This window comes from Aquarana catesbeiana, linkage group LG12 (assembly GCF_042186555.1).
Source record: "Aquarana catesbeiana isolate 2022-GZ linkage group LG12, ASM4218655v1, whole genome shotgun sequence".
Taxonomy (NCBI): domain Eukaryota; kingdom Metazoa; phylum Chordata; class Amphibia; order Anura; family Ranidae; genus Aquarana; species Aquarana catesbeiana.
The window spans coordinates 16,522,160-16,549,135 of NC_133335.1; the positions used below are offsets into that span (position 1 = coordinate 16,522,160).

At 44.6% G+C, this 26,976-nt stretch overlaps 1 protein-coding gene across 1 annotated transcript in view; it reads right to left on the reverse strand.

Moving 5' to 3' along the window:
* Window positions 1-7,941: 7,941 nt before the first annotated feature.
* Window positions 7,942-26,976, reverse strand: part of LOC141114292 (uncharacterized) — a 42,962-nt gene continuing 23,927 nt past the window's right edge. Inside the window, exon 3 of the mRNA XM_073607896.1 lies at window positions 7,942-8,079. Coding sequence (XP_073463997.1) covers window positions 7,942-8,079 — 138 coding nt within the window. The remainder of the gene's footprint in view (window positions 8,080-26,976) is intronic.

Consider the following 26,976-nt stretch of genomic DNA (forward strand, 5'->3'; position numbering starts at 1 on the left):
GAAGCCAGGAAAGAGAGAGAGAGAAAGCCAAGAAAAACAGAAAGAGAAAGGAGAGAGAGAGAAAGAGAGAGAGAGAGAGAGAGAGAGAGAGAGAAAGGCCAGAAAAGAGAAGAGAAAGTGAAGAAAGAGAAAGCCAAGAAAGCGAGAAAGAGAAAGCCAAGAAAAAAAAGAATAAAACGAGAGAGTGGGAGAAAGCTGGGAAAGAGAGAGAGAGAGAGAATACCAAGAAAAAGAGAGAGGAAGCCAGGAAAGAGAGAGAGAAGCTGGGAAAAACTGAGAGAGAGGGAGAGAGAGAGAGAGAGAGAGAGAGAGAAAGCCGGGAAAGAGAGACAAAGCCGGGAAAGAGAGAAAAAGGCGGGAAGGAGAGAGAAAAAGCCAAAAAGGAGAGAGAGATCCAGGAAAGAGAGAGAGAAAGCAAGGATAGAATGAGAGAAAGTCATGAAATGGAGAGAGAGAGAGAGAGAGAGAGAGAGAGAGAGAGAGAGAGAGAGAGAGAGAGAGAGAGAGAGAGAGAGAGGAGAGAGAGAGAGAGAGAGAGAGAGAGAGAGAGAGAGAGAGAGAGAAGGAGAGAGAGAAGGAGAGAGAGAGAGAGAAGAGAGAGAGAGAGAGAAAGAAAGAGAGAGAGGAGAGAGGAGAGAGGAGAAGGAGAATAGGAGAGAGAGAGAGAGAGAGAGCGAAAGCCAAGAAAAAAAGCCAGAAAAGAAAGCGAGAGAGAGAGAGAATGCCAAGAAATGAGAGGAAGCCAGGAAAGAGAGAAAGAGAAGCCAAGAAAAAGAGAGAGAGAACGGGAGACCAGTGCGAGAAAAAAGAAAGGGAGAGCTGGGAGAGAGAAGGATGAATAGAAAGAAAAAAATAACTATGAATCTAAGGTTTACACTATATAGATAAAATATCGCATCCATTCACACCTGTCCCTGCCCTGAAGGGGCTTACAATCTAAGGTCCTCATCTCACATACTAGGGCCAATTATCCTTATTCTAGCAGTATGTCTTCAGAGTGTGGGAATAATCTCATGCTAACACAGGGAGAAATTCTAAATAGATAGATAGATAGATAGATAGATAGATAGATAGATAGATAGATAGATAGATAGATAGATAGATAGATAGATAGATAGATAGATAGATAGATCGATAATATTAGTTTGTACTGCTCTATGGCTGATGTGAGAGAAGCAGGAATTGGGGGATCCATTATAGCAGATAAAAGCTTTTTATAATGAAGTGTTAAGTATCGCCCATTGATCCTGCCGGTACACAGGCATACAGATACTGGCGGGCGATTAATAACGCTCAAGCTTCGAGAGAACTACAAGTCCCAGCACACTCTTTCTTCTGACAGCCAATGGCTACACAACTCCAATTCCCTTTTTTCCATTTTTATATCTCATAAATCAAATAATTTTTTTTTTTGCAGTATGTCGCTTTTTTTTTTTTTTCTTCTTTAACAAACATCCCCAACAGATGATTGCAAATTGACATTCCTTAGTAGACAAATTAGCTTTAATGTTAAATATTGACCTTCAACTGCACGGAAAATGGAGCTGACAGGCATTTGGGGTCATTAGGCGTAGATGGCAGCCTGTGTGCAATGTGTCAGCGAGGTAAGTACTTCATTTTCCAAGCTGCAAATCCAAATCAGGTCAGCAAATGACTTATCTCTGCTACAAACACACTCTGACCACTGGAATGACAACCAGCAGTGTAGGAAGAGCTCCCCCTCTGGTCAGCCGGAGTCACTGCGCCCTGGAGACAAGGCCGCCCTTCCATTTCATGAGTCAGGATGTGGAGGGAAGCTTCTACAAAATGGCTGACGTGGGGGCCTCTCCCTTTACAGCTTGTTCTCAGGCGGCGGTAACAAATAACGCTGTATTTTAATTGACTGGCATAATTAAACACGTGGAGGTGAAGAACCCTGTGGTTCCTAACACGTGTCTAGGTGTAAATGAGAGCCTGAGCTTGCGTTTTCAGCCGCCATCTTGTCTGCCAAATCATGATGTAGATAAATAAAGTGGAGACATAAAACATTCAATCGTCAACTACAAACCAGAAAAAAAAGCCAACTAGAACCAAACGGAGCCGATTTTGTATTACGGTTGGAATTTTGGGCCAAAGGCTGAAAATTAGCTTTGGATGGAGTGGAGAGGGATTAGACCCTGTCTGGTTTTATTGCTATCTGTGTCCCCATTAGGAAGATTCACTCGCTATATTTGTCCTGTTTACTAATATTACTGGAAAATCCCAAATTTTGGGTTGCCCCCAGAATAGGAATTAGAGGGGAAATCTTCCAATGGGGACACTAGTTCTGGTGACAACCAGGGATTCCCTTACTTTGGGGGACTTCCGTTCACTTCCTGTTTTGTCAGGACAGGAAGTGGAAGGAAATCCCCTTGATGGAAGATGGCAAAACCCTTCCTTCACTCTATTGAGAGTGTAAAAAAAAAAAAAAAAAAGTTTCTGCCTTTAATTCTACCTCAACCACTCGTCTACTGCCGTACGTTTATTTTGTCATTTATAATTGGCACTGCAGAAATGACCCCCTGGCCAGCCAGTGCACCCTGATCAATTGCTGTGATCTGAGATGCCTCCTATCACAGCACAGTGTGCAGAGCAGATCTGAGAGGCTCTGTACCTTGTGATCACTGAGATGACCAATCACAGCAATCATAAATGCAAATTTCCAGATTACAAGCAGCAGCAGATTCAGACTCGGGAGGGATTGTGGGATCCTGTTTTAGGGCTCGCTCACACTTGCTTTGGTCCGTGTTTGGATCACTCTTCAGAGAGTATTTGACAGGCAGCCTCCTCACCGCCTGCTTGAAACCAGACACTAGCGTGCTGCAACTGCATGCATTGCACACGGTTGCAGAGCAGTCCCGTTCGCTTAACCACTCACAGACCGGAAGATTTAACCCCTTACTAACCAGGCCATTTTTTGCGATGCGGCACTGCGTCGCTTTAACTGTCGGGCGACGCTGTACACAAACAAAATGTATGTCCTTTTTCCCCCACAAATAGAGCTTTCTTTTGGTGGTATTTGATCACCTCTGTGGATGTTATTTTTTGTGTTATAAACAAAAAAAGAGCAAACATTTTGAAAAAAAACAACAATATTTTTAACTTTTTGCTATAAGAAATATCCCCAAAAATTCTTGTAAAAACTAATTTCTTCATCTATTTAGGCCAATATTTATTCTTCTACATATTTTTGGTAAAAAAAATTGCAATAAGCGTATATGGATTGGTTTGCGCAAAAGTTATAGTGTCTACAAAATTAGGAATATATTTATGGCATTTTTATTATTATTTTTTTTTTTGTATTGGTAATGGTGGTGAGCTGCAATTTTTAGCGGGACTGCGACATTGACACTTTTTTGGGACCATTGAAATTCATACAGCAATCAGAGCTAAAAATAGCCACTGATTACTGTATAAATGTCACTGGCAGGGAAGGGGTTAAGTGTGTTCCCTAGAGAGGTGTTTCTAACTTTATGGGGGGCTGACTGGAGGAGGAGAGAGATCACTGTTCCTAATCACCAGGAACAGCAGATCTCTCTAACTCCCCTGTCAGAATGGGGATCTGTCTGTTTACTTTGACAGATCCCCGTTCTGGCTCTCGTTCCCATGGTCGTGGGTGGCCGGCTGACTTTTTTTTTTTTTGTTGTTGAAAAGCCAGTGGCTTGTGAAACACACCCAAAAACTCCACCCGGTGGCAAAAAAAGTGCACACACATAAAGAGTGAACACAAAACGTGCAACGGGTGTACTATGGTCCTCCCAAGGAAGGACCTTGCCCTGATCCCCCGGGGCGTTAGGCTCCAGACGGGGACTGAGGTACTCACTATGGCCCATCTGGCCGAAACCAGACGGACCCTGTTCTCTGGAGGGTCTTCCGAAACAGACCCACCCAAGTACTAGGTGGGGCTCCCCCTAAAGGAGACCCCATGAGAAGGGGCACACCAAGCCAGAAGGCCATGTCCACCCCCTCCCAAGACTTTCAGGGCAGGCCCAAGGACCTACACCCTACCAGTCACACAGTGACAAACGTGTACACAATTAAAAGTACAAAAAAGTGACAAACACGGGGTAAATAAATAAAAGAAAGTGGGGAGAAGGAAGTGAGAAGAGGAAGTGAAAGTGGCCATTGTGCAATACAAAGGCCGGGCCCTTTGGCCAGGAATCAAAAATTCCTCTGGTCCCAGCCAAAAGGCTCGGCCCTAGAGGCAGGTGCGAAAAAAGTGTGTATGGTGACCAAGTGACCAAGGTGCCGACAAAACTCATAGTGCCCCTCAACACAGTGAGAATTATGGCACCCCTGGACTGCCACTCCAGGGGCACATACACCACGGGCTTTTCTCCAAACCCCGACCCACACGCATCGGGTCCCCCACCGTACAGTGGGCGCGCGCCTGCTTCGGCTTCCATAAGGAGCCGACGTACACCTACGGCGATTTGAGGGAACGTGCCGACCTGACGCCGTATAACGACGGCGGCTGGTCGGCAAGTGGTTAAATGGGTCGCGCTCGGCAGGTGCAAAGCATTGTAGTCGGGGCATGTGTACACCCCCAGCTGCTGTATCAGCAGGCTAAAGGGAGAGAAGTTGGGGGACAGGAAAAACGTGTCTGGGCCATGGGGTTTTACCGCTCCTCAACTGCTAGTGTGACCGAGCCTTTTATCCTTCCCCCATCCTCTCCTGTACGATTGATCTCCATCCTGTCTCTGCTGGGGTTATTTACTAAAACTGGAGAGTGCAAAATCTGGTGCGGCTGTGCATAGAAACCAATTGGCTTCCAGGTTTTCTTGTCGAAGCTTCATTGAACAAGCTGAAGTTAGAAGTTGATTGGCTACCGTGCACAGCTGCACCAGATTCTGAGTGCTCCAGTTTTAGTAAATCTCCCCCCTATGTGACCCTATTCACCCTTCACCCATCCTGCACGTGTTTTACATAACCCTTCATGTCCATCCTCCTACTGTATGTGACCTGTACATTAGCCTCTTCACCTCTGTGCATGACCTGAACATTATTGTTACATTGCATCCAGCGCACCATTAACCAAGTTCCATGCATACCATGCAGTACCAGCAGGTTTCTTCACTTCGGAGAAATTGTGGCAAAAAAATGAGATCACTTTGGGGTGTCAACTTTCCAAAAAAGGGTCATTTTGGGGGTGTTTGTACTGTCCCGGCATTTTTATTTGATATGTTTCATACTAGAATGTAAAGTTTGTTTTTTATATAGAAAGCATTCCATAAAGTCTTCACAGCGCTTCACTTTTTCCACATTTTGTTATGTTACAGCCTTATTACAAAATGGATTAAATTCGTTATTTTACACAAAATTCTACAAACAATACCTCATAATGACAATGTGAAAGACATTTGTTTGAAATCTTTGTAAATTTATTTAAAAAAAAAAAAAAATCCCATGTACATAAGTATCACAGCCATTGCCACTCAGAATTGAGCTCAGGTGCATCCTGTTTCCACTGATCATCCTTGAGATGTTTCTACAACTTGATTGGAGTCCACCTGTGGTAAATTCAGTTGATTGGACATGATTTGGAAACACAAATCATGTCCATAGACACACACCTGTCTATAGAAGGTCCCACAGTTATCAGTGCATGTCAGAGCACAAACCAAGCCATGAAGTCCACGGAAACGTCTCCGTACAATAAAAAAAATCTGTATTATTTGTTAAAAAATTACTTAGAACCCCCAAACATTATATATATATATATATATATATATATATATATATATATATATATTTATATATATTTTTAGCAGAGCCCCTAGAGAATAAAATGGCAACCGTTGCAATTTATTTTATGTCACACAGTATTTGCGCAGTGGCTTTTCAAACGCATTTTTTTTTTCTCGAAAAAATACACTTTAGTGAATTTGAATGCAAAAAAAAACCACAATATATAACCCAATTTATTTATTTTTTGGTAAAATATAGAAGAGGATGTTGCGCCGAGTAAATAGAAATACCTAACATGTCACACTTTAAAAGTGCACACGCCGGTGGAATGGCGACAAACTTACGGTACTTAAAAATCTCCTCAGGCGACACTTTAAACATTTTTACAGGTTACCTGTTTAGAGTTACGGAAGAGGTCTTATTGCTCTCGCTTTAACGTTCGCGACGATGTCTCACATGTGTGGTGCGAACGCCGTTTACAGATGCATTATTATTGTTATACAGGATTTATTTAGCGCCAACAGTTTACGCAGCGCTTTACAATGTAAAAAAAGGGAGACAATACAGTTATAATACAAGGATTAAGAGGGCCCTGCTCAGAAGAGCTTACAATCTAATAGGCATGGGCGACTTACATATGCATTCGTTTCTGCGCACGAGCACGGAGGGATGGGGGCGCTTTAAATTATTTTTTTACTTATATATTTATTTTTACACCGTCCCTTTCATTTTTTTTTTTTTTATCACTTTGATTCCTATAACAAGGAATGTAAACATCCCTTGTAATAGAAATAAGGGATGACAGGTCCTCTTTATGGAGAGATCTGGGGCCTGTAAGACTCCAAATGTCTCCTTTACCTTTGAAAGCAAAAGATCAAGAGAAACCATTGATCTTATGCTTTAGAAAAAAAAAAAAGTTTACTTCTGCCTTAGACCAGAAGTGACATCATGACGTCACTCCAGTCCTCCTAGATCATAGAGGTGGGGAGAGACGGTCTGATCTCCCCTCATCTCTGTAACCAGCCACACAAACCGTCAGATCGTGTCCAGGGCTTGCGGGTAAGAACGGTTAGCCCGAGAAACACTGGCGATCGGCAGGAGGGGACGACCCTCGCCCCCCCCCCCCCCCCCCCCATTTATAAAAGAGATACAAGAAAGAGAATCTCTGGCTGGAAAAAAAAAAACTGGGGTCATGGCTAATAACCCATTAACCCAATAGCCCATTATATTTACGTATTGCGGTCTTGAAGTGGCTAGATGGCTGCAGCATCCAGTTGCTACACGGAAAACTGAGCGATCAAAGACCGCTGATCGCTCAGTTCTCTGTCAGCTCTACTGGAGCCCCGGGCTGTGGAGTGGCTGGTTCAGGATCTCAGCGGCACGCTGAAAGGCTGAGCCTGCGGTCGCTCAGGCATCTGGGCGGATCCCGACATTATTGTCTGGACTGGCTCTGTGATATCACAGGAGAAGTGCACTCTTGTGACCCATAGGAGAAGTATGGGCAAAAAAACGTTTGGCCATTCTTCTCCTTTAATTCCTATGTGGAGAAAAATGATGCAACATTGTTACCTAATACTAGTAAGGTTATGACCATTTCCTTCCTTGGCCTGCGATTACCTTTCTCTCTTTCTCTCTCTCTGCAGCTCTGTTTTCAGCACAGTGATAGTAAAGAGTTCCTAACTGATGATACATGAACATGGATGAAAAGCATGTTCATGTATCATCAGTTAGGAACTCTTTCTGATTAAATGGCAATGACACAAAGGCAGAATCAGCCCACCGCCGAGGACACGCCAGCCTATCAAAGGAAGTCACTGTAACATTACGGGTCGGCCGTTCTAATAAAGAACAGCAACCTGTGTTCTTCAGCAAAACTACAGAGATGCTTAACCAACTTCCTGTCCTGGCACCAAGCTGGCGTTTGCCTCGTACAGATCTGACTGCCGCCCTCTTCTCTTTTTTTCTGCAGAAAGGAAATTCGAATCAATGTTCAAATGATAGGAAACTTTAGAGATCACCACTCGCCATTAACAGGCCTGGAATTGGGGTTCAGTTTTTTTACAACAAGAACACGAATAAGATCCAAATGCAACATTGAACGCGGCACCGTTCAGGAATTATTGGCGCGTATAACATGGCAGTCACTACAGAGGGCCCTCAGATTGGTGCGTCTCTTCTATCTGATCTCCGGTCTTCCATTCAGTTGTGCACAATCCAGGAACAAGGGGGAAGGGATCACCGCTCCAGGTGGATATGGATACAAGACTCTCCTCGGAACTGGAGTACCAGGTTCCGGCTACGCATATAGCAAATGAAGCAGAAAGGAAGTTCTGGACAGCCGCACTCCAGAATATAGCCTTTATTGTATTTAATCTAAAAATACAAGCCACAGCAGAAAATGGGACAAGCGAGCTGACGCGTTTCACACTTAACAGTGCTTAATCATAGCTATGATTAAGCACTGTTAAGTGTGAAACGCGTCAGCTCGCGTGTCCCATTTTCTGCTGTGGCTTGTATTTTTGGAATGTATACAATAAAGGCTATATTCCAAAGTGCGGCTGTCCAGAACTTTCTTTTTGCTTCCATTCAGTTGTACTGGCTCCTCTCCTGTATTGTATTTGCTTCCTCTGATTTCACTGCACACTGTGAGCTTCTCACAATGTGCATCAGAAGCTGCAGCAAGACAGTTAGAGCTCCGCATCATTTCCTGGCTGGAGGACCTCCAGCATCATCTAGCTCTTTCCTCCCCAACCTGACTATCCCAGGCCCCACCTCTTTAATTAATTGAATTGCAGTTCTTTCAGGCTGGGCTCACACCACCACTGCATTCGGCTCCCAGCAGGGGGTCCGGGGCATCCTGGTTCACCATTTCAGATCTGACTTCAGCCCAAATTTTTGGCTGAATTCAGACCTGAAATGGACCAAAAAACGCACAGGGTTCCGGTGCAATTGCACCGGAGCCGCAGCAGAGATATATTATTATTATACAGGATTTATATATATATATGAACCGATTCCATAGGGAGACGGTCAAAATCTTCTGCTATTGCAAATTGGATATGGGGAACCTGTATCCAATTCGCAATGGTGTGAACCCAGCCTCAATCAGGGAGGATCAGTATCACATGTGGGCATTGCCTAGGGTGGTCTGCATGGAAAGGCAGCCTGCCCGGAGATGCCTACTTTTTCGGACTGAGGCTCGGTTCACATATGAGCCGCATGTGGCTCACAGCAGGGGTCCGGTGCATGCTAGTTCACAGTTTCAGGCCAGATTTCAGCCCGCATTTTGGGTTGAATTCGGACCTGAAACGGACCAAAACACGTACAGCGTTTTTCTGCAAAACGCACTGGACCTGCTGCGGATATATGTGAACCGACTCCATCAAGAGCCGGTCAAAATCTCCTGCTATTGCGAATTGGATGCAAAGATTCCACATTCAATTTCCCAATGGTGTGAACCCAGACTGACACCAGCTCATTAAAACCGTAGTAAACCGCAGGTGATTAAAAAAAAAAATCCCCTACTAGGCAATGTCATAATGTGCTAGATCGTATCACATACTAGCACATTATGACTTACCTTAGAACGAAGCTCTCCAGCGCCACAATGCCACTGCTGAGACGGTTGACATCTGCCCCCCGGTCTTCCTTCCGGGTTTGCGGCCTCTGGCTACAAGAGTGGCCGGGGGTGCGATGACATCACCCCAGCGCATGCGTGCAAGAGCCACCATTTCCGGAAGAGCTCTGAAGGCCCGGCACCGTGATGTCATCGGCTGCATGCACTCTGAAATTCTCCTAAACTGTGAACGTTTAGGAGATATTCACAGCACCTACTTTAAAGCGGAGTTCCACCCAAAAGTGGAACTTCTGCTGATTTGTCTCCTCTCCCCCTCAGGTGCCACATTTGGGGGGTGGGGGAGCGGATCCTCTTCCCACTTCTGGGAGTCCGGACAGCAGCCCGTAACGTCACCGCTCAGCTCCCTCCTCCTCCCCCTGCCGCCGGGCCAGAAGGAGAGATGAGCCGGGCCTCGTGCATGCGCAGTAGGGTTCCCGGCGTGAAGCCGTAAGGCTACACTGCCGGGTTCTCTTACCCGCAATGGCGGCGGCATGCACCTGACAGCTGATGGAAACGTCAGCTGCGGTGCCAACGTCGCTGGACTCCAGGACAGGTAAGTGTCCGATTATTAAAAGCCAGCAGCTGCAGTATGTGTAGCTGCTGGCTCTTAATTTTCTGCAGTGGTGAGCGGAACACCACTTTAAGGCATTTTGACATTTGCATAACTCCCCACAAATGTCAGCTGCCTTCAGTGCTGAGGTCTCCTGTGACGAGTACTGGGGCAGGGTGCTGTGATGTTTTCAGGAAGCCTTGTACATTACCCCTGCCAGCCCATCCCACCAGCCATGATCTGCCTGCATTGCAAGAGAAGCACAGAGACCCAGTGATGACATCACCCTGATTTAATAAAGTTATGTAATAAAAAATGTAAAAAAAGGTTTTATTTTTAAAATTTCATAAAAATGCTGATGAAGGGGGAAAGGAGGAACCAGAGAGGGCAATAGAAGATTACATTTAAGGTTTGATGAAAATGTTTCTATAAAGGATCAAAAACGACTCAGCGGTGAGATATTAATTACAGAAGATGTATACCAGGGATATGCAATTAGCGGACCTCCAGCTGTTGCAGAACTACAAGTCCCATGAGGCATAGCAAGACTCTGACAGCCACAAGCATGACACCTAGAGGCAGAGGCATGATGGGACTTGTAGTTTTGCTGGAGGTCCGCTAATTGCATATCCCTGATGTACACCATAACTGGGTGACATTTAGTTTGCTCTGTATACAAAGGGGTTAATTCACTAATACTGTATTGTGATGTCACCACCTTGTCCAATCAGAGAACAAGGTTGGGTTGATTTACTAAAACTGGAGAGTGCAAAATCAGGTGCGGTTCTGCATACAAACCAGCTTCCAGGTTTTATTGTCAAACCTTCATTGAACAAGCTGAAGTTGGAAGCTGATTGGCTACCATGCACAGCTGCTCCAGATTCTGCACGCTCCAGTTTTAGTAAATCAATCCATTTGAGTGTAATAATTTATTGTAATGTTGTTTGTTTAAATAAATTACTGTTTTCACTTTTTTTTGTATCTTTTTCTTTATCTCACATGTTGCTGATCTCCTCCATTCTTTTTCAGCTATTTCCTGTCTGCATGCACTTGTTCCAGGGTTGCCTACACATCATTGCTCTGGACTGGTTTCCTTAAAATGCAGGCCCTTAATTGTAAAAAAAAAAAAGAAAATGGCGCTGACAAGCATTTGGGGTCATTAGGTGTAGATGGCGGCCTGTGTGCAATGTGTCAGCGAGGTAAGTGCTTCATTTTCCGAGCTGCAAATCCAAATCAAGTCAGCAAATTACTTATCTCTGCTACAGACACACTCCGACCACTGGAATGACAACCAGCAGTGTAGGAAGAGCTCCCCCTGTAGTCAGCCGCAGTCACTGCGCCCTGGAGACAAGGCCGCCCTTCCATTTCATGAGTCAGGATGTGGAGGGAAGCCTCTACAAAATGGCTGACGTGGGGGCCTCTCAGTTTTTAGCTCATTTTCAATTATTGGATTTTAACCCACGGCGTAATAAAATGACTAGGGTCAAGGAGGCAGGTGAAAAATGCACCCCGTGGTCCTTTTTATGGACTTGAAAGGTACTTGGGTGTGCAAAGAAGCGATCAGAGAATCCAAAACAAGAATGTGTGGTTGACAAAGAGCAGAGAAAACCCAGCTAGATAGAGAGGTCGCATTGAAATGTAAATTATATATATATCTGTATGACCAATGGCATCCACAGAAGGGACTGGACCAATGGCATCCACAGAAGGGACTGGACCAATGGCATCCCCAGAAGGGACTGGACCAATGGCATCCACAGAAGGGACTGGCATTACATACATGAACAGAAACATTCTCATCCACAAACTTCCAGGTTTCACTTCTCTCTGCTCCTCCATTAATGCTCCTCTTCTTCATAACCCGACCACATGCATGGCTGCAGGCCTTTTCCTGGGCTGCCTCCACTCTCTTCCGCCTCCATTAGACTGCCTCCTACCTTTATCTTGTTTAACGATAAATTCCTGGTATGGAGATTCCTACATGGTAACATTGGGGCAGCTTGGAGCCATGGAAGTATATGTGTGCCATACCTGTGGGATCCCCCTGGAAGCTGGAGATCACTCTATAGACACCTCTACTACAGTGATTGCCTCTACTTTCCGGGTCCCATGCTGAGCGGCTGCCCTGTTGCTTAATAAACACAGGAGGTCACCCACTTGGCACGGGTGCCATTGAGTCCATTATTTCTTGTATCTATTGCTATCAGGAAGGGTGAAGAACATCTCAGAAGGTCACTCTCGACTTAACCCCCCCAATCAGAGAACACTTCTCATTCCTTGAGAAAATGCTAAATCCCTGATTAGCTCCCGAGCCATGTAAGTGACTTCCTGTGTTCACAATGCAGCAAGGCGGCCACTCAGCACAGGACCACCCGAAAAACTGGAGATCCCTGGAGTAGTAGTGCTGTCTAGTAGAGTGATTTCCAGCTTCCACGGGTATGACACATACATACTTAAATTGGTCCAAGCTGGAACAATGTTAACGTAAAAATATCCATACCTGGAATTCATCTTTAAACATTTCCATCAAACTCACTTTTTACATTTTTCATCCACTCCCAGCTCCTATCACCTGCAATTACTGGCATGCCCATTATTTATTGTATCTATCTCTATCAGGAAGGGTGAAGAACATCTCACAAGGTCACTCTCGCCTTCACCCACTCTTCTTTACTTCATCGGTAGCCAAGAAAGATCACATAAAGGTGTCCGTTTATGAAGCAGTGATCAGCGGTGATCCCGAGGATCACCGCTGATCACAGTCCATAAACAGTTTATGAAACAGTGATAATCGGGGGAGAACATGTTTGAACTTGTTCTCCCGCCGATTATCTCTACACACGGAGAATTCTCATGAATGACACAGTAAAGGCCAGTTTATGAAGCGGTGATCTCACCGCTTCACTGGCGATCTGAGTCAAAATTCACACTCCCAGGTTCACCAGCTCAGAGATGGTGAATCGGGGAGTGAAGAGGAAATCTGGGGGGATCTGAGGGGGAAGGAGGAAGATTTTTAACTTCCTTATGCCTCGTTCAGACCCCCCAACACTGTAAGCATGTCCCCCTGTCATATTTATGTGTATACATATATATACATATAATGTGTATATGTATATATATATAATGTGTGTGTATATACATGTATATATAATGTGTGTGTGTGTATACATATGTATATAATGTAGGGGGACTCATTATTTTATTAACATTAATCGTCCGTGTATTGAGCGGTGATAATTTATCACCGCTTAATAAACTGACATCTCTGTATTTCTGGTGCTGTAATCTCGTAAAGTCTCACGAGATTCCAGTATCAGGGGCCGTTCTCCACTGTTTGAAGCATTTGTAGATCTCTTCACTCCTCCGAAGGTGAAGCGATCTACAAAGCTTCATAAACAGGCACACAGAGGAGAAAGATCTTCACTGTGAATGCCGGAGAACGAAGCAGTGAATAGATTTCACTGCTTCATAAACGGACACCAAAATGGATGTTGGCTTTTTGGCTGTTTTCAAAATGTGCTGTTTTTTTTGGCTACCGATGAAATAATAAAGAGAAGGTGAAGCCGAGAGCGTCCCTCTGAGAAGTTCTTTGGTATCTTCTACATGGGCTAAATACACACGAGAGCACCAAGAATATGTTTGCTACCTGGAAGAGGATCTCCTATGAAGACACCAGCCTCCATCTCCCAAGAAATAGATGTGTAATGGTAAGTGATGCAAATTGAACACTTTTTTTGCTGCATATCAATCAGTAGGGGTCCTCCTCTATCATTGGTGTTTTAGAGACATAAAACTGCACACTTTAGTTATATGATGTACACAGGGCCACCAACAGGGGGTATAAGCACTGGCCAGCAATAGGGGGGTATAAGCATTGGCTAGCAATAGGGCAGTATAAGCATTCCTCCCCTACTGGGTCCTAAAGGTTCATCAGGAGACCTGGCAGGCTGTCTTTGGCCTGGCCCACACAGCTACCTACATAATATCAGCACTTCAGTGTTAATGGAATGTCTTTATTAATAAGCAGTATTACTGATATGCATCGGCACCTGATATATCAGCAAACTATTAGGCCACGTTGATGGTCAGATTACAGAGCTTGCACTGACTAATATGGTACCCCATGGAATCAGGGGGAGAACATGCAAAATACATTCAGCAAGTGTCACACCCAGGGTTTAAACCACAACTGTAAAGCAGAAGTAATACCCACCATGCCACTGTGCTGACACAAAAGCTGTTAGCTGCAACAAAACCACTTCCAGTCTGCATGTCGTTTTTCAGAATGGGTTTCCTGATGGCAATAACAGTGGACCATCCCTGTATAATCTATGAGGTCATTGTAGTCCCTATGAGATACCTGGGTGACAACACAGGAGCACAATCAGGAGACAGAGCGCTGTCACCCCCCATACCAGGAAGTACCTGAACATGGTGGGATCATTAGGGGCTATTTTAATAAAAGGCTGCAAATTTTGATTATTGGAAACAACTTTAGAACTGCTATTAACATGATAAAGATTTTATGAGATTTTGGTTATTGGGTTGTCATCTACTTTAAACAGACTAATCGGGGCCATCCTTTAAACCTGCAACACCAATGGGCAAAGCAAGTAGGAAGTAGGCCAGAGCAATAACACTTCAATCAGTACTGATCTAGCTGCAATGCATTGCAAAAAAATTGTCTGCCCTAATGTCTGATACTGTAAAAAAAAAAAATGGCGTTGATGAGCATTTGGGGTCATTGGCCATACATGGCGGCCTGTGTGCAATGTGTCAGCGGGGTAAGTACTTTATTTTCCGAGCTGCAAATCCAAATCAGGTCAGCAATGACTTATCTCTGCTGCAAACACACTCCGACCACTGGAATGACAACCAGTAGTGTGGAAAGAGCTCCCCCTCTGGTTAGCCGGAGTCACTGCGCCCTGGAGACAAGGATGTCCTTCCATTTCATGAGTCAGGATGTGGAGGGAAGCATCTACAAAATGGCTGACATGGGGCCTCTCAGTTTTTAGCTCATTCTCCATGCCTGCATTTTTAATCAACGGTGTAATTAAATGATGGAGTCAAAGGGTGAGATTAAAAATGTTTGGACTTGAAAGGTACTCGGCTGTGCAAAGAAGCGATCAGAGAATGCAAAACAGGAATGTGTGGGTGACAAGGACTGGAGAAAACTCAGCTAGTTAGAGAGGTCCCATTGAAGTGTAAATCATATATCTGTATGACCAATGGCACCCACAGAAGGGACTGGCATTACATACATGAACAGAAACATTCTCATCCACAAACTTCCAGGTTTGGCCAGTTTTCAGTCAAGGGCACAATTCTGAAATAATGATATCTCCAACCTCAATCACTTCTCTCTGCTCCTCCATTAATGCTCCTCTTCCTCATAACCCGACCACATGCATGGCTGCAGGTCTTTTCTTGGGCTCCACTCTCCTCCATTAGACTGCCTCCTACTTTTGTCTTGTTTAATGATGAATTCCTGGTATGGAGATTCCTACATGGTAACATTGGTCCAGCTTGGAGCCGTGGAAGTATATGTGTGCCATACCTGTGGGATCCCCCTGGAAGATCACTGTGTAGACACCACTACACCGCCTCTTCCTTCCAGGTCCCATGCTGGGCGGCTATCCTGTTGCTTACTAAACACACAGGAGGTCATCCACTTGGCACAGGTGCCATACAGTCCATTATTTCTTGTATCTATCCCTATCAGGAAGGATGAAGAACATCTCACAGGGTCACTCTCACCTTCACCCACTCTTCTTTATTTTATGGGTAGCCAAGAAAGAACAGATTTCATAAGATGGATGTTGGCTTTTTAGCTGTTTTCAAAATGTGCTGTTTTTTTGGCTACCAATTAAATAATGAAGAGTGAGTGAAGGCGAGAGTGACCCTGTGAGAAGTTCTTTGGTACCTTCTGCATGGGCTAAATATACACGAGAGCACAGGGACCATGTTTGCCACCTGGAAAGGATACAGATTTCTACATAAGGATCTCCTATGAAGACACCAGCCTCCATCCCCTCAGAAATAGATGTGTAATGGTGAGTGATGCATATTGAACTCTTTTTTTGCTGCATATCAATTAGTAGCAGTCCTCCTCTCTTTTTCTGTGGATGTTTTAGAGGCATAAATCTACACCCTTTAGTTATATGATGTACACAGGGCCAGCAATAGGGGGGTATAAGCATTGGCCAGCAATGGGGGGGGTATAGGCATTGGCCAGCAATAGGAGGGTATAAGCATTGCCCAGCAATAGAGGGGTATAAGCATAGGCCAGCAATGGGGGGAGGGATAAGCATTGGCCAGCAATAGGCGGGTATAAGCATTGGCCAGCAATAGCGGGGTATAGGCATTGGCCAGCAATAGGAGGGTATAAGCATTGCCCAGCAATAGAGGGGTATAAGCATAGGCCAGCAATGGGGGGAGGGATAAGCATTGGCCAGCAATAGGCGGGTATAAGCATTGGCCAGCAATAGGGAGGGAATAAGCATTGGCCAGCAATAGGGGGGGTATAGGCATTGGCCAGCAATAGGAGGGTATAAACATTGGCCAGCAATAGCGGGGTATAGGCATTGGCCAGCAATAGGAGGGTATAAGCATTGCCCAGCAATAGAGGGGTATAAGCATAGGCCAGCAATGGGGGGAGGGATAAGCATTGGCCAGCAATAGGCGGGTATAAGCATTGGCCAGCAATAGGTAGGTATAAGCATTGGCCAGCAATAGGGGGGTATAAGCATTGGCCAGCAATAGGGGGGTATAAGCATTGGAAAGCAATAGGGTGGTATAAGCATTCCTCCCCTACTGGGTCCCAAAGGTTCAGCAGCGAGACCCGGCAGGGTCTGTCTGTGGCCTGGCCCACCACCTATCTACATAATGTCGGCACTTCAGTGTTAATGGAATGTCTTCATTAATTAGCAGTATTACTGATATGTATTGGCACCTGATATATCAAAAAATTATTTGGCCACATTGTGGGTCAGATAATGAGCTTGCATTGACTAATATGGTACCCCATGGAAGCAGAGGGAGAACATGCAAGATGCATTCAGTGTCACACCCAGGGTTCAAACCAGGGACCCCAGAACTGTAAGACAGTAGTAATCCCCACCAATCACACTGTGCTGTCACAAAAGCTGTTAGCTGCAACAAAGCCCCTTCCAGTCTGCATGTCGTTTCTCAAGATGGGTTTCCTGATGGCAATAACAGTGGGCCATCCCTGCATAATCTATGAGGTCATTGTAGTCTCTATGGGTGACAACACAGGAGCCCAATCAGGAGACAGAACGCTGTCATTCCCATACTAGGAAGTTACTGAACAAGGATCTTCATGGTGGGATCACCAGGGGCTATTTTAATAAAAAGCTACAAATTTAAATAATTGGACTTAACTTTAGAACTGCTATAAACATGATAAAGTTTATATGAGATTTTGGTGATTGGGTTGTCATCTACTTTAAACAGACTAATCGGGGTCATCTTATAAACCTGCATGCACAGCAACAGCAATGGAGAAAGCCAGTAGGTCAGAGCAATAAAACTTCAATCTGTACTGATCTAGCTGAAATGCACTGCAACACAAATGTCTGCTATAATGTCTGATACTATGAAAAAAATATGGCGCTGACAAGCTTTTAGGGTAATTGGGCGTACATGGTGGCCTGTGTGCAATGTGTCACCGAGGTAAGTGCCTCATTTTCCAAGCTGCAAGTCCAAATCAGGTCAGCAATGACTTATCTCTGCTACAAACACACTCCGACCACTGAAATGACAACTAACAGTGTAGGAAGAGCTCCCCTTCTGGTCAACCGCAGTCACTGCGCCCTGGAGACAAGGACGTCCTTCCATTTCATGAGTCAGGTTGTGGAGGGAAGCTTCTACAAAATGGCTGACGTGGGGCTTCTCAGTTTTTAGCTCATTCTGTGCTACAAAAATAACCCTGAATTTTAATCAATGGTGTAAATAAACCCATGAAGTCAAGTGGTAAGGTGAAATATATGTCCACTTAATGGACTTGAAGGTACTTGGCTGTGCAAAGAAGCGATCAGAGAATGCAAAACAGGAATGTGGGGGTGACAAGGACTGGAGAAAACTCAGCTAATTAGAGAGGTCCCATTGAAGTGAAAGACATATATCTGTATGACCAATGGCACCCACAGAAGGGACTGGCATTACATACATGAACAGAAACATTCTCATCCACAAACTTCAAGGTTTGGCCAGTTTTCAGTGATGGGGACAATTCTGAAATAATGATATCTCCAACCTCAATCACTTCTCTCTGCTCCTCCATTAATGCTCCTCTTCTTCATAACCTGACCACATGCATGGCTGTAGGCCTTTTCTTGGGCTGCCTCCACTTTCTTCCTCCTCCATTAGACTGCCTCCTACCTTTATCCTGTGTAATGATTAATTCCCGGTATGGAGATTCCTACATGGTAACATTGGTCCAGCTTGGAGCCATGGAAGTATATGTGTGCCATACCTGTGGGATCCTTCTGGAAGCTGGAGATCACTGTGTAGACACCACTACTACACCACTACTACAGTGATTGCCTCTACCTTCCGGGTCCCATGCTGAGAGGCTGTCCTGTTACTTACTAAACACACAGGAGGTCACCCACTTGGCACGGGTGCCATTCAGTCCATTATTTCTTGTATCTATCCCTATCAGGAAGGGTGAAGAAGATCTCACAGGGTCACTCTCGCCTTCACCCACTCTTCTTTTTTTCATGGGTAGCCAAGAAAGAGCAGATTTCATAAGATGGATGTTGGCTTTTTAGCTGCTTTCAAAATGTGCTGTTTTTTTGGCTACCAATGAAATAATGAAGAGTGGGTGAAGGCAAGAGTGACCCTGTGAGAAGTTCTTTGGTATCTTCTGCATGGGCTAAATATACACGAGAGCACAGGGACCATGTTTGCTACCCGGAAAGGATACAGATTTCTACATGAGGATCTCCTATGAAGACACCAGCCTCCATCCCCTCAGTAATAGATGTGTAATGGTAATGGTGAGTGATACACATTGAACTCTTTTTTTGCTGCATATTAATCAGTAGGGGTCCTCCTCTCTTTTTTGTGGGTGTTTTAGAGGCATAAATCTACACCCTTTAGTTATATGATGTACACGGGGCCAGCAATAGGGAGTATAAGCATTGGCAAGCAAAAGGGGGGTATAAGCATTGGCCAGCAATAGGAGGGTATAAGCATTGGCCAGTAATAGGAGGGTATAAGCATTGGCCAGCAATAGGGGAGTATAAGCATTGGCCAGCAATAGGCGGGTATAAGCATTGGCCAGCAATAGGTGGGTATAAGCATTGGCCAGCAATAGGCAGGTATAAGCATTGGCCAGCAATAGGCGGGTATAAGCATTGGCCAGTAATAGGTGGGTATAAGCATTGGCCAGCAATAGAGGGTTATAAGCATTGGCCAGCAATAGAGGGTTTTAAGCATTGGCAAGCAATAGGGTGGTATAAGCATTCCTCCCCTACTGGGTCCCAAAGGTTCAGCAGCGAGACCTGGCAGGGTCTGTCTGTGACCTGGCCCACCACCTATCTACATAATGTCAGCACTTCAGTGTTAATGGAATGTCTTCATTAATCAGCAGTATTACTGATATGTATTGGCACCTGCTATATCAGCAAATTATTCGCCAAGTTGTGGGTCAGATCACAGAGCTTGCATTTACTAATATGGTACCCCATGGAAGCAGAGGGAGAACATGCAAAATGCATTCAGTGTCGCACCCAGGGTTCAAACCAGGGACTCCAGAACTGTAAGACAGAAGTAATACCCACCAATCACACTGTGCTGTCACAAAAGCTGTTAGCTACAACAAAGCCACTTCCAGTCTGCATGTCGTTTCTCAGGATGGGTTTCCTGATGGCAATAACAGTGGACCATCTCTGCATAATCTATGAGATCATTGTAGTCTCTATGGGTGACAACACAGGAGCCCAATCAGGAGACAGAGCGCTGTCACCCCCATACCAGGAAGTTACTGATCAAGGATCTTCATGGTGTGATCACCAGGGGCTATTTCAATAAAAAGCTACAAATTTAAATAAGTGGACTCAACTTTAGAACTGCTCTTAACATGATAAAGATTATATGAGATTTTGGTGATTGGGTTGTCATCTACTTTAAACAGACTAATCAGGGTCATCCTATAAACCTGCATGCACAGCAACAGCAATGGAGAAAGCCAGTAGGCCAGAGCAATAACTCTTCAATCTGTACTGATCTAGATGAAATGCACTGCAATACAATTGTCTGCTATAACGTCTGATACTAAAAAAAACAACATGGCGCTGACAAGCTTTTGGAGTCATTAGGCATATATGGCGGCCTGTGTGCAATGTGTCAGCGAGGTAAGTGCTTCATTTTCCAAGCTGCAAATCCAAATCAGGTCAGCAAATGACTTATCTCTGCTACAAACACATTCCGACCACTGGAATGACAACCAGCAGTGTAGGAAGAGCTCCCCTTCTGGTCAGCCGCAGTCACTGCGCCCTGGAGACAAGGACGTCCTTCCATTTCATGAGTCAGGATGTGGAGGGAAGCTTCTACAAAATGGCTGATGTGGGGCCTCTCAGTTTTTAGCTCATTCTGCGCTACAAAAATAACCCTGAATTTTAATCAATGGTGTAAATAAACCCATGAAGTCAAGTGGTAAGGTGAAATATATGTCCACTTAATGGACTTGAAGGTACTCAGCTGTGCAAAGAAGCGATCAGAGAATGCAAAACACGAATGTGGGGGTGACAAGGACTCAGCTAGTTAGAGAGGTCCCATTGAAGTGTAAATCATATATCTGTATGACCAATGGCACCCACAGAAGGGACTGGCATTACATACATGAACAGAAACATTCTCATCCACAAACTTCCAGGTTTGGCCAGTTTTCAGTGATGGGGACAATTCTGAAATAATGATATCTCCAACCTCAATCACTTCTCTGCTCCTCCATTAATGCTCCTCTTCTTCATAACCCGACCACATGCATGGCTGTAGGCCTTTTCCTGGGCTGCCTCCACTTTCTTCCTCCTCCATTAGACTGCCTCCTACCTTTATCCTGTTTAATGATGAATTCCTGGTATGAAGATTCCTACATGGTAACATTGGTCCAGCTTGGAGCCATGGAAGTATATGTGTGCCATACCTGTGGGATCCCCCTCGAAGCTGGAGATCACTGTGTAGACACCACTACTACAGTGATTGCCTCTACCTTCCGGGTCCCAAGCTGAGCGGCTGTCCTGTTGCTTAATAAACACACAGGAGGTCTCCCACTTGGCACAAGTGCCATTCAGTCCATTATTTCTTGTATCTATCCCTATCAGGAAGGGTGAAGAACATCTCACAGGGTCACTCTCGCCTTCACCCACTCTTCTTTATTTCATGGGTAGCCAAGAAAGAGCAGATTTCATAACATGGATGTTGGCTTCTTAGCTGTTTTCAAAATGTGCTGTTTTTTTGGCTACCGATGAAATAATGAAGAGTGGGTGAAGGCGAGAGTGACCCTGTGAGAAGTTCTTTGGTATCTTCTGCATGGGCTAAATATACACGAGAGCACAGGGACCATGTTTGCTACCCGAAAAGGATACAGATTTCTACATGAGGATCTCTTATGAAGACACCAGCCTCCATCCCCTCAGAAATAGATGTGTAATGGTGAGTGATACACATTGAACTCTTTTTTTGCTGCATATTAATCAGTAGGGGTCCTCCTCTCTTTTTTTGTGGGTGTTTTAGAGGCATAAACCCTTTAGTTATATGATGTACACAGGGGCAGCAATAGGGAGTATAAGCATTGGCAAGCAAAAGGGGGGTATAAGCATTGGCCAGCAATAGGAGGGTATAAGCATTGGCCAGTAATAGGCGGGTATAAGCATTGGCCAGCAATAGGGGAGTATAAGCATTGGCCAGCAATAGGCGGGTATAAGCATTGGCCAGCAATAGGGGGGTATAAGCACTGGCCAGCAATAGGGGGGTATAAGCATTGGCCAGCAATAGAGGGTTATAAGCATTGGCCAGCAATAGAGGGTTATAAGCACTGGCCAGCAATAGAGTGTTATAAGGATTGGCCAGCAATAGAGGGTTTTAAGCACTGGCCAGCAATAGGGTGGTATAAGCATTCCTCCCCTACTGGATCCCAAAGGTTCAACAGCAAGACCTGGCAGGCTCTGTCTGTGGACTGGCCCACCACCTATCTACATAATGTCAGCACTTCAGTGTTAATGGAATGTCTTCATTAATCAGCATTATTACTGATATGTATTGGCACCTGATATATCAGCAAATTATTCGGCCACGTTGTGGGTGAGATCACAGAGCTTGCATTGACTAATATGGTACCCCATGGAAGCAGAGGGAGAACATGCAAAATGCATTCAGTGTCGCACCCAGGGTTCAAACCAGGGACCTCAGAACTGTAAGACTGAAGTAATACCCACCAATCACACTGTGCTGTCACAAAAGCTGTTAGCTACAACAAAGCCACTTCCAGTCTGCATGTCGTTTCTCAGGATGGGTTTCCTGATGGCAATAACAGTGGACCATCTCTGCATAATCTATGAGGTCATTGTAGTCTCTATGGGTGACAACACAGGAGCCCAATCAGGAGACAGAGCGCTGTCACCCCCATACCAGGAAGTTCCTGAACAAGGATCTTCATGGTGGCTTCACCAGGGGCTATTTTAATAAAAAGCTACAAATTTAAATAAGTGTGCTCAACATTAGAACTGCTCTTAACATGATAAAGATTATATGAGATTTTGGTGATTGGGTTGTCATCTACTTTAAACAGACTAATCGGGGTCATCCTATAAACCTGCATGCACAGCAATAGCAATGGAGAAAGCCAGTAGGCCAGAGCAATAACACTTCAATCTGTACTGATCTAGCTGAAATGCACTGCAATACAATTGTCTGCTATAATGTCTGATACTAAAAAAAATGGCAAGCATTTGGGGTCATTAGGCATATATGGCGGCCTGTGTGCAATGTGTCAGCGTGGTAAGTGCTTCATTTTCCAAGCTGCAAATCCAAATCAGGTCAGCAAATGACTTATCTCTGCTACAAACACACTCCGACCACTGGAATGACAACCAGCAGTGTAGGAAGAGCTCCCCTTCTGTTCAGCCGCAGTCACTGCGCCCTGGAGACAAGGACGTCCTTCCATTTCATGAGTCAGGATGTGGAGGGAAGCTTCTACAAAATGGCTGACGTAGGGGCCTCTCAGTTTTTAGCTCATTCTGCGCTACAAAAATAACCCTGAATTTTAATCAATGGAGTAAATAAACCCATGAAGTCAAGTGGTAAGGTGAAATATAGCAATCATTGAGAAAATGCAAAGTGTTCCTTGAATGGCTCCTGAGCCAAGCAAGTGACCTCCTGTGTTCACAATGCAGCAGGGCAGCCACTCGGCACAAACCCTAAAAAACGGGAGATCCCTGGCGTAGGGGTGTCTACTACAGAGATTACCAGCTTCTACATGGATCCTACAGGTATGACACATACATACTTATACTGGTTCAAGCTGGAACAACATAACTATATAAAATTGCCATACCTGGAGGTCATCTTTAAACATTTCCCCCCCCAAAACTCACCTTTTTTAAAATTCTTCATCCATTCCCAACTCCTATCACCGACAGCTACGGGCATTTCTTATTGTTGTACGTGAACCTATCAGGAAGGGTTAAAGGGGTTGTAAACCCTCGTGTTTTTTCACCTTAATGCATCCTATGCATTAAGGTGAAAAAACACCTGGCAGTGACCGGCCCCCCAGCCCCCCCGTTTTACTTACTTGAGCCCTGGAATTTCACCTGGCAGAGACTTTTTTTGTCTTTGCCCGGCGTTCTTTGCTCTTGATTGGATAAATTGATTACAGCGCAGCCATTGGCTCCCGCTGCTGTCAATCAAATCCAATGACGCGGAGGCTGGGGGGCAGGGCCGAGTCCGGCATTCGTGTCTATGGAGGCAAGTGCTGGACTCGGGAGCACGTCCGCGAGGTAACACCCCCCCCCCCCCCGGGAGAGCACTACTCCTAGGGGGTTATCTGATAAGAGGAGGAGCCACAAGAGTTGCCGAGGGACCCCAGAAGATGATGTTCGGGGGCCACTCTGAGCAAAACGAACTGCACAGTGGAGGTATGACGTTTGTTATTTAAAAAAAAAAAAACGCGAACCTTTACAATCACTTTAAGATACAAAAGAAAATCTCACAAGGTCACTCTTGGTCTCACTCACTCTTCTTTTTTTAAAAATAACATAATTTGAAAAATGTTCGGTGGCCAGATGGATTTTTAGCTGTTTTTTGTTTATAAAAATAATTAGTTATCACTATTTTCTTTTCTTATAATATGCTGTTTTTTGCCACAGATTAAATAAAGAAATGCGGGTGAAGCTGAGACTGAGCTGGTGAGATTTTCTTTGGTATCTTATACATGGACTATACAGGTGCATCTCATAAAATTAGGATATCATCAAAAAGTTAATTTATTTCAGTAATTCAATTCAAAAAGTGAAGCTCATATATTTTATATCTATTCATTACACACAGAGAGATATATTTCAAGCATTTATTTCTTTTAATTTTGATGATTACGGCTTACAGCTAGTGAAAAATTCTGTATCTCAGAAAATTTCAATATTACAAAAGACCAATAAAAAAAAGATTTTTAATACAGAAATGTTGGCTTAGAGAAAAGTCTGTCCATGTACAGTATAGTATGCACTCAATACTTGGCCGGGGCTCCTTTTGCATGAATTACGGCATCAATGCGGCGTGGCATGGAGGCGATCAGCCTCTGGCACCGCTGAGGTGTTATGGAAGTCCAGGTTGCTTTGATAGCGGTCCTCAGCTCGTCTTTATTATTGGGTCTGGTGTCTCTCATCTTCCTCTTGACAATACCCCACAGATTCTCTATGGGGTTTAGGCCCGGCGAGTTTGCTGGCCAGGTGCCAAGTCCTGCTGGAAAATGAGATCAGCATCTCCATAAAGCTGGTCAGCAGAGGGAAGCATGAAGTGCTCTAGAATTTCCTAGTAGAGGGCTGCACTGACTTTGGACTTGATAAAACACAGTGGACCAACACCAGCAGATGACACGGCTCCCCAAATCATCACTGACTGTGGCAACTTCACACTGGACCTCCTGCAACTTCTGTGCCTTGTGTTGGTCCACTGTGTTTTACCAAGTCCAAGCTCAGCGCAGCCCTCTACCAGGAAATTCTAGAGCACTTCATGCTTCCCTCTGCTGACCAGCTTTATGGAGATGCTGATTTCATTTTCCAGCAGGACTTGGCACCTCCCCACACTGCCAAAAGTACCAATACCTGGTTTAATGATCCTGGGATCACTATGCTTGATAGGCCAGCAAACTCACCTAACCCAAACCCCATAGAGAATCTGTGGGATATTGTCAAGAGGAAGATGAGAGACACCAGACCCAACAATGCAGACAAGCCGAAGGCCGCTATCAAAGCAACCTGGACTTCCATAACACCTCAGCAGTGCCACAGGCTGATCACCTCCATGCCACGCCGCATTGATGCAATAATTCATGCAAAAGGAGCCCCGACCAAGTATTGAGTGCATACTATACTGTACATGGACAGACTTTTCAGTGAGCCAATATTTCTGTATTAAAAATTATTTTGTTTATTGGTCTTATGTAATATTTAAATTTTCTAAAAAAATACAGAATTTTGGGTTTTCACGAACCGTAAGCCATAATCATTAAAATTAAAAGAAAAAAAAAATGCTTGAAAGATATCACTCTGTGTGTAATGAATTTATATCAAATATATGAGTTTCACTTGTTAAATTGAATTACTGAAATAAATTAAGACTTTTTGATGATATTCTAATTTTATGAGATGCACCTATCTTTATATGCATGAGAGCACAGAGGCCATGTTTGCTACCTGGAATGGACACAGAATTATACACGGAGATCTCCTATTAAGACACCGGTCTCCATCTCCCTCGATATATAAAATGGTGAATGACGCACAATGAACTCTTTTTGCTGCATTTCAATCAGTAGAGGCTCTCCTCTCTTTTTTTGTGAGCGTTTTAGAAACATCTGATGTGCGATGTACACAGGGCCACCAAACTGGGGGGGGTGTAGGCATTCCTCCTGTACTGGGCCCCAAAGCTCCAGCAGAAAGGGTCTGCCTTTGGCATGGCCCACACAGCTACCTCTCCACCAGAGGAGGGGGGGAGCATAGCTCCCAAATGTCCCTGATTTTGAGGGATTGTCCCTGATTTGGAGCAATGTCCATCTGTCCCTCTTTCCTCCTTATTTGTCCCTCATTTTGGTCTGATCTAGATAGTTGTATCATATACAATGCACTTTTTATCTTTCAAAAAGTGTTTCCCAGCCTTAAACCTTTCATCTAATTTCTAAATTGCTGCATTTGTAAATTTTAAAAGCCAATATCAAGGAATAATAGTGGTAAAAAAAGCCCTTGTGGATTTAATTAAAGAGGAAGTAAACCCTGATGAGTTTACTTCCTCTTTGTTTCCCTGCAAAGGTAAAGCATAATGGGCTACTATGCATCGCATAGTAGCCCATTATGTGTCACTTACCTGACAAGGGAGCCTGCGATGTCACCACTGTCCCTTCTCCTACGAAGCGCCCAACTTCTTTCCGGGTATCGCAGCTCCGGCGCTGTGATTGGCCGGAGCCATGATGACATCATGATCGCCGTTAGAGACGGCACGCTCAGTGCGCCTGCGCGCCATTCCGTAGACATCGGTGCCTGTCTTTTGGAAATATCTCCTAAACCATGTAGGTTCAGGAGATATTTCTTGCACCTACAGGTAAGCCTTAATCTAAGCTTACCTGTAGGTAAAAGTGGTCTGTACCACTTTAACCTTTTTTTTTGGTTAATTCTCCTTTAAGGGGGTGTGGCAGGGGGCGTGTCTTATGCCTACATACATTTGCTAGAAGGTGTCCCTCATTCCCAGGGGAGGTATGGGAGTGGTCCTGCCATGGAAGGCTGAACAGGACCCCATGATTTTTAATGGGGGCTCTGGATGTACAGCACTGCATAACGTTGTATGTAAATAAATGCATAATGTTGGGACT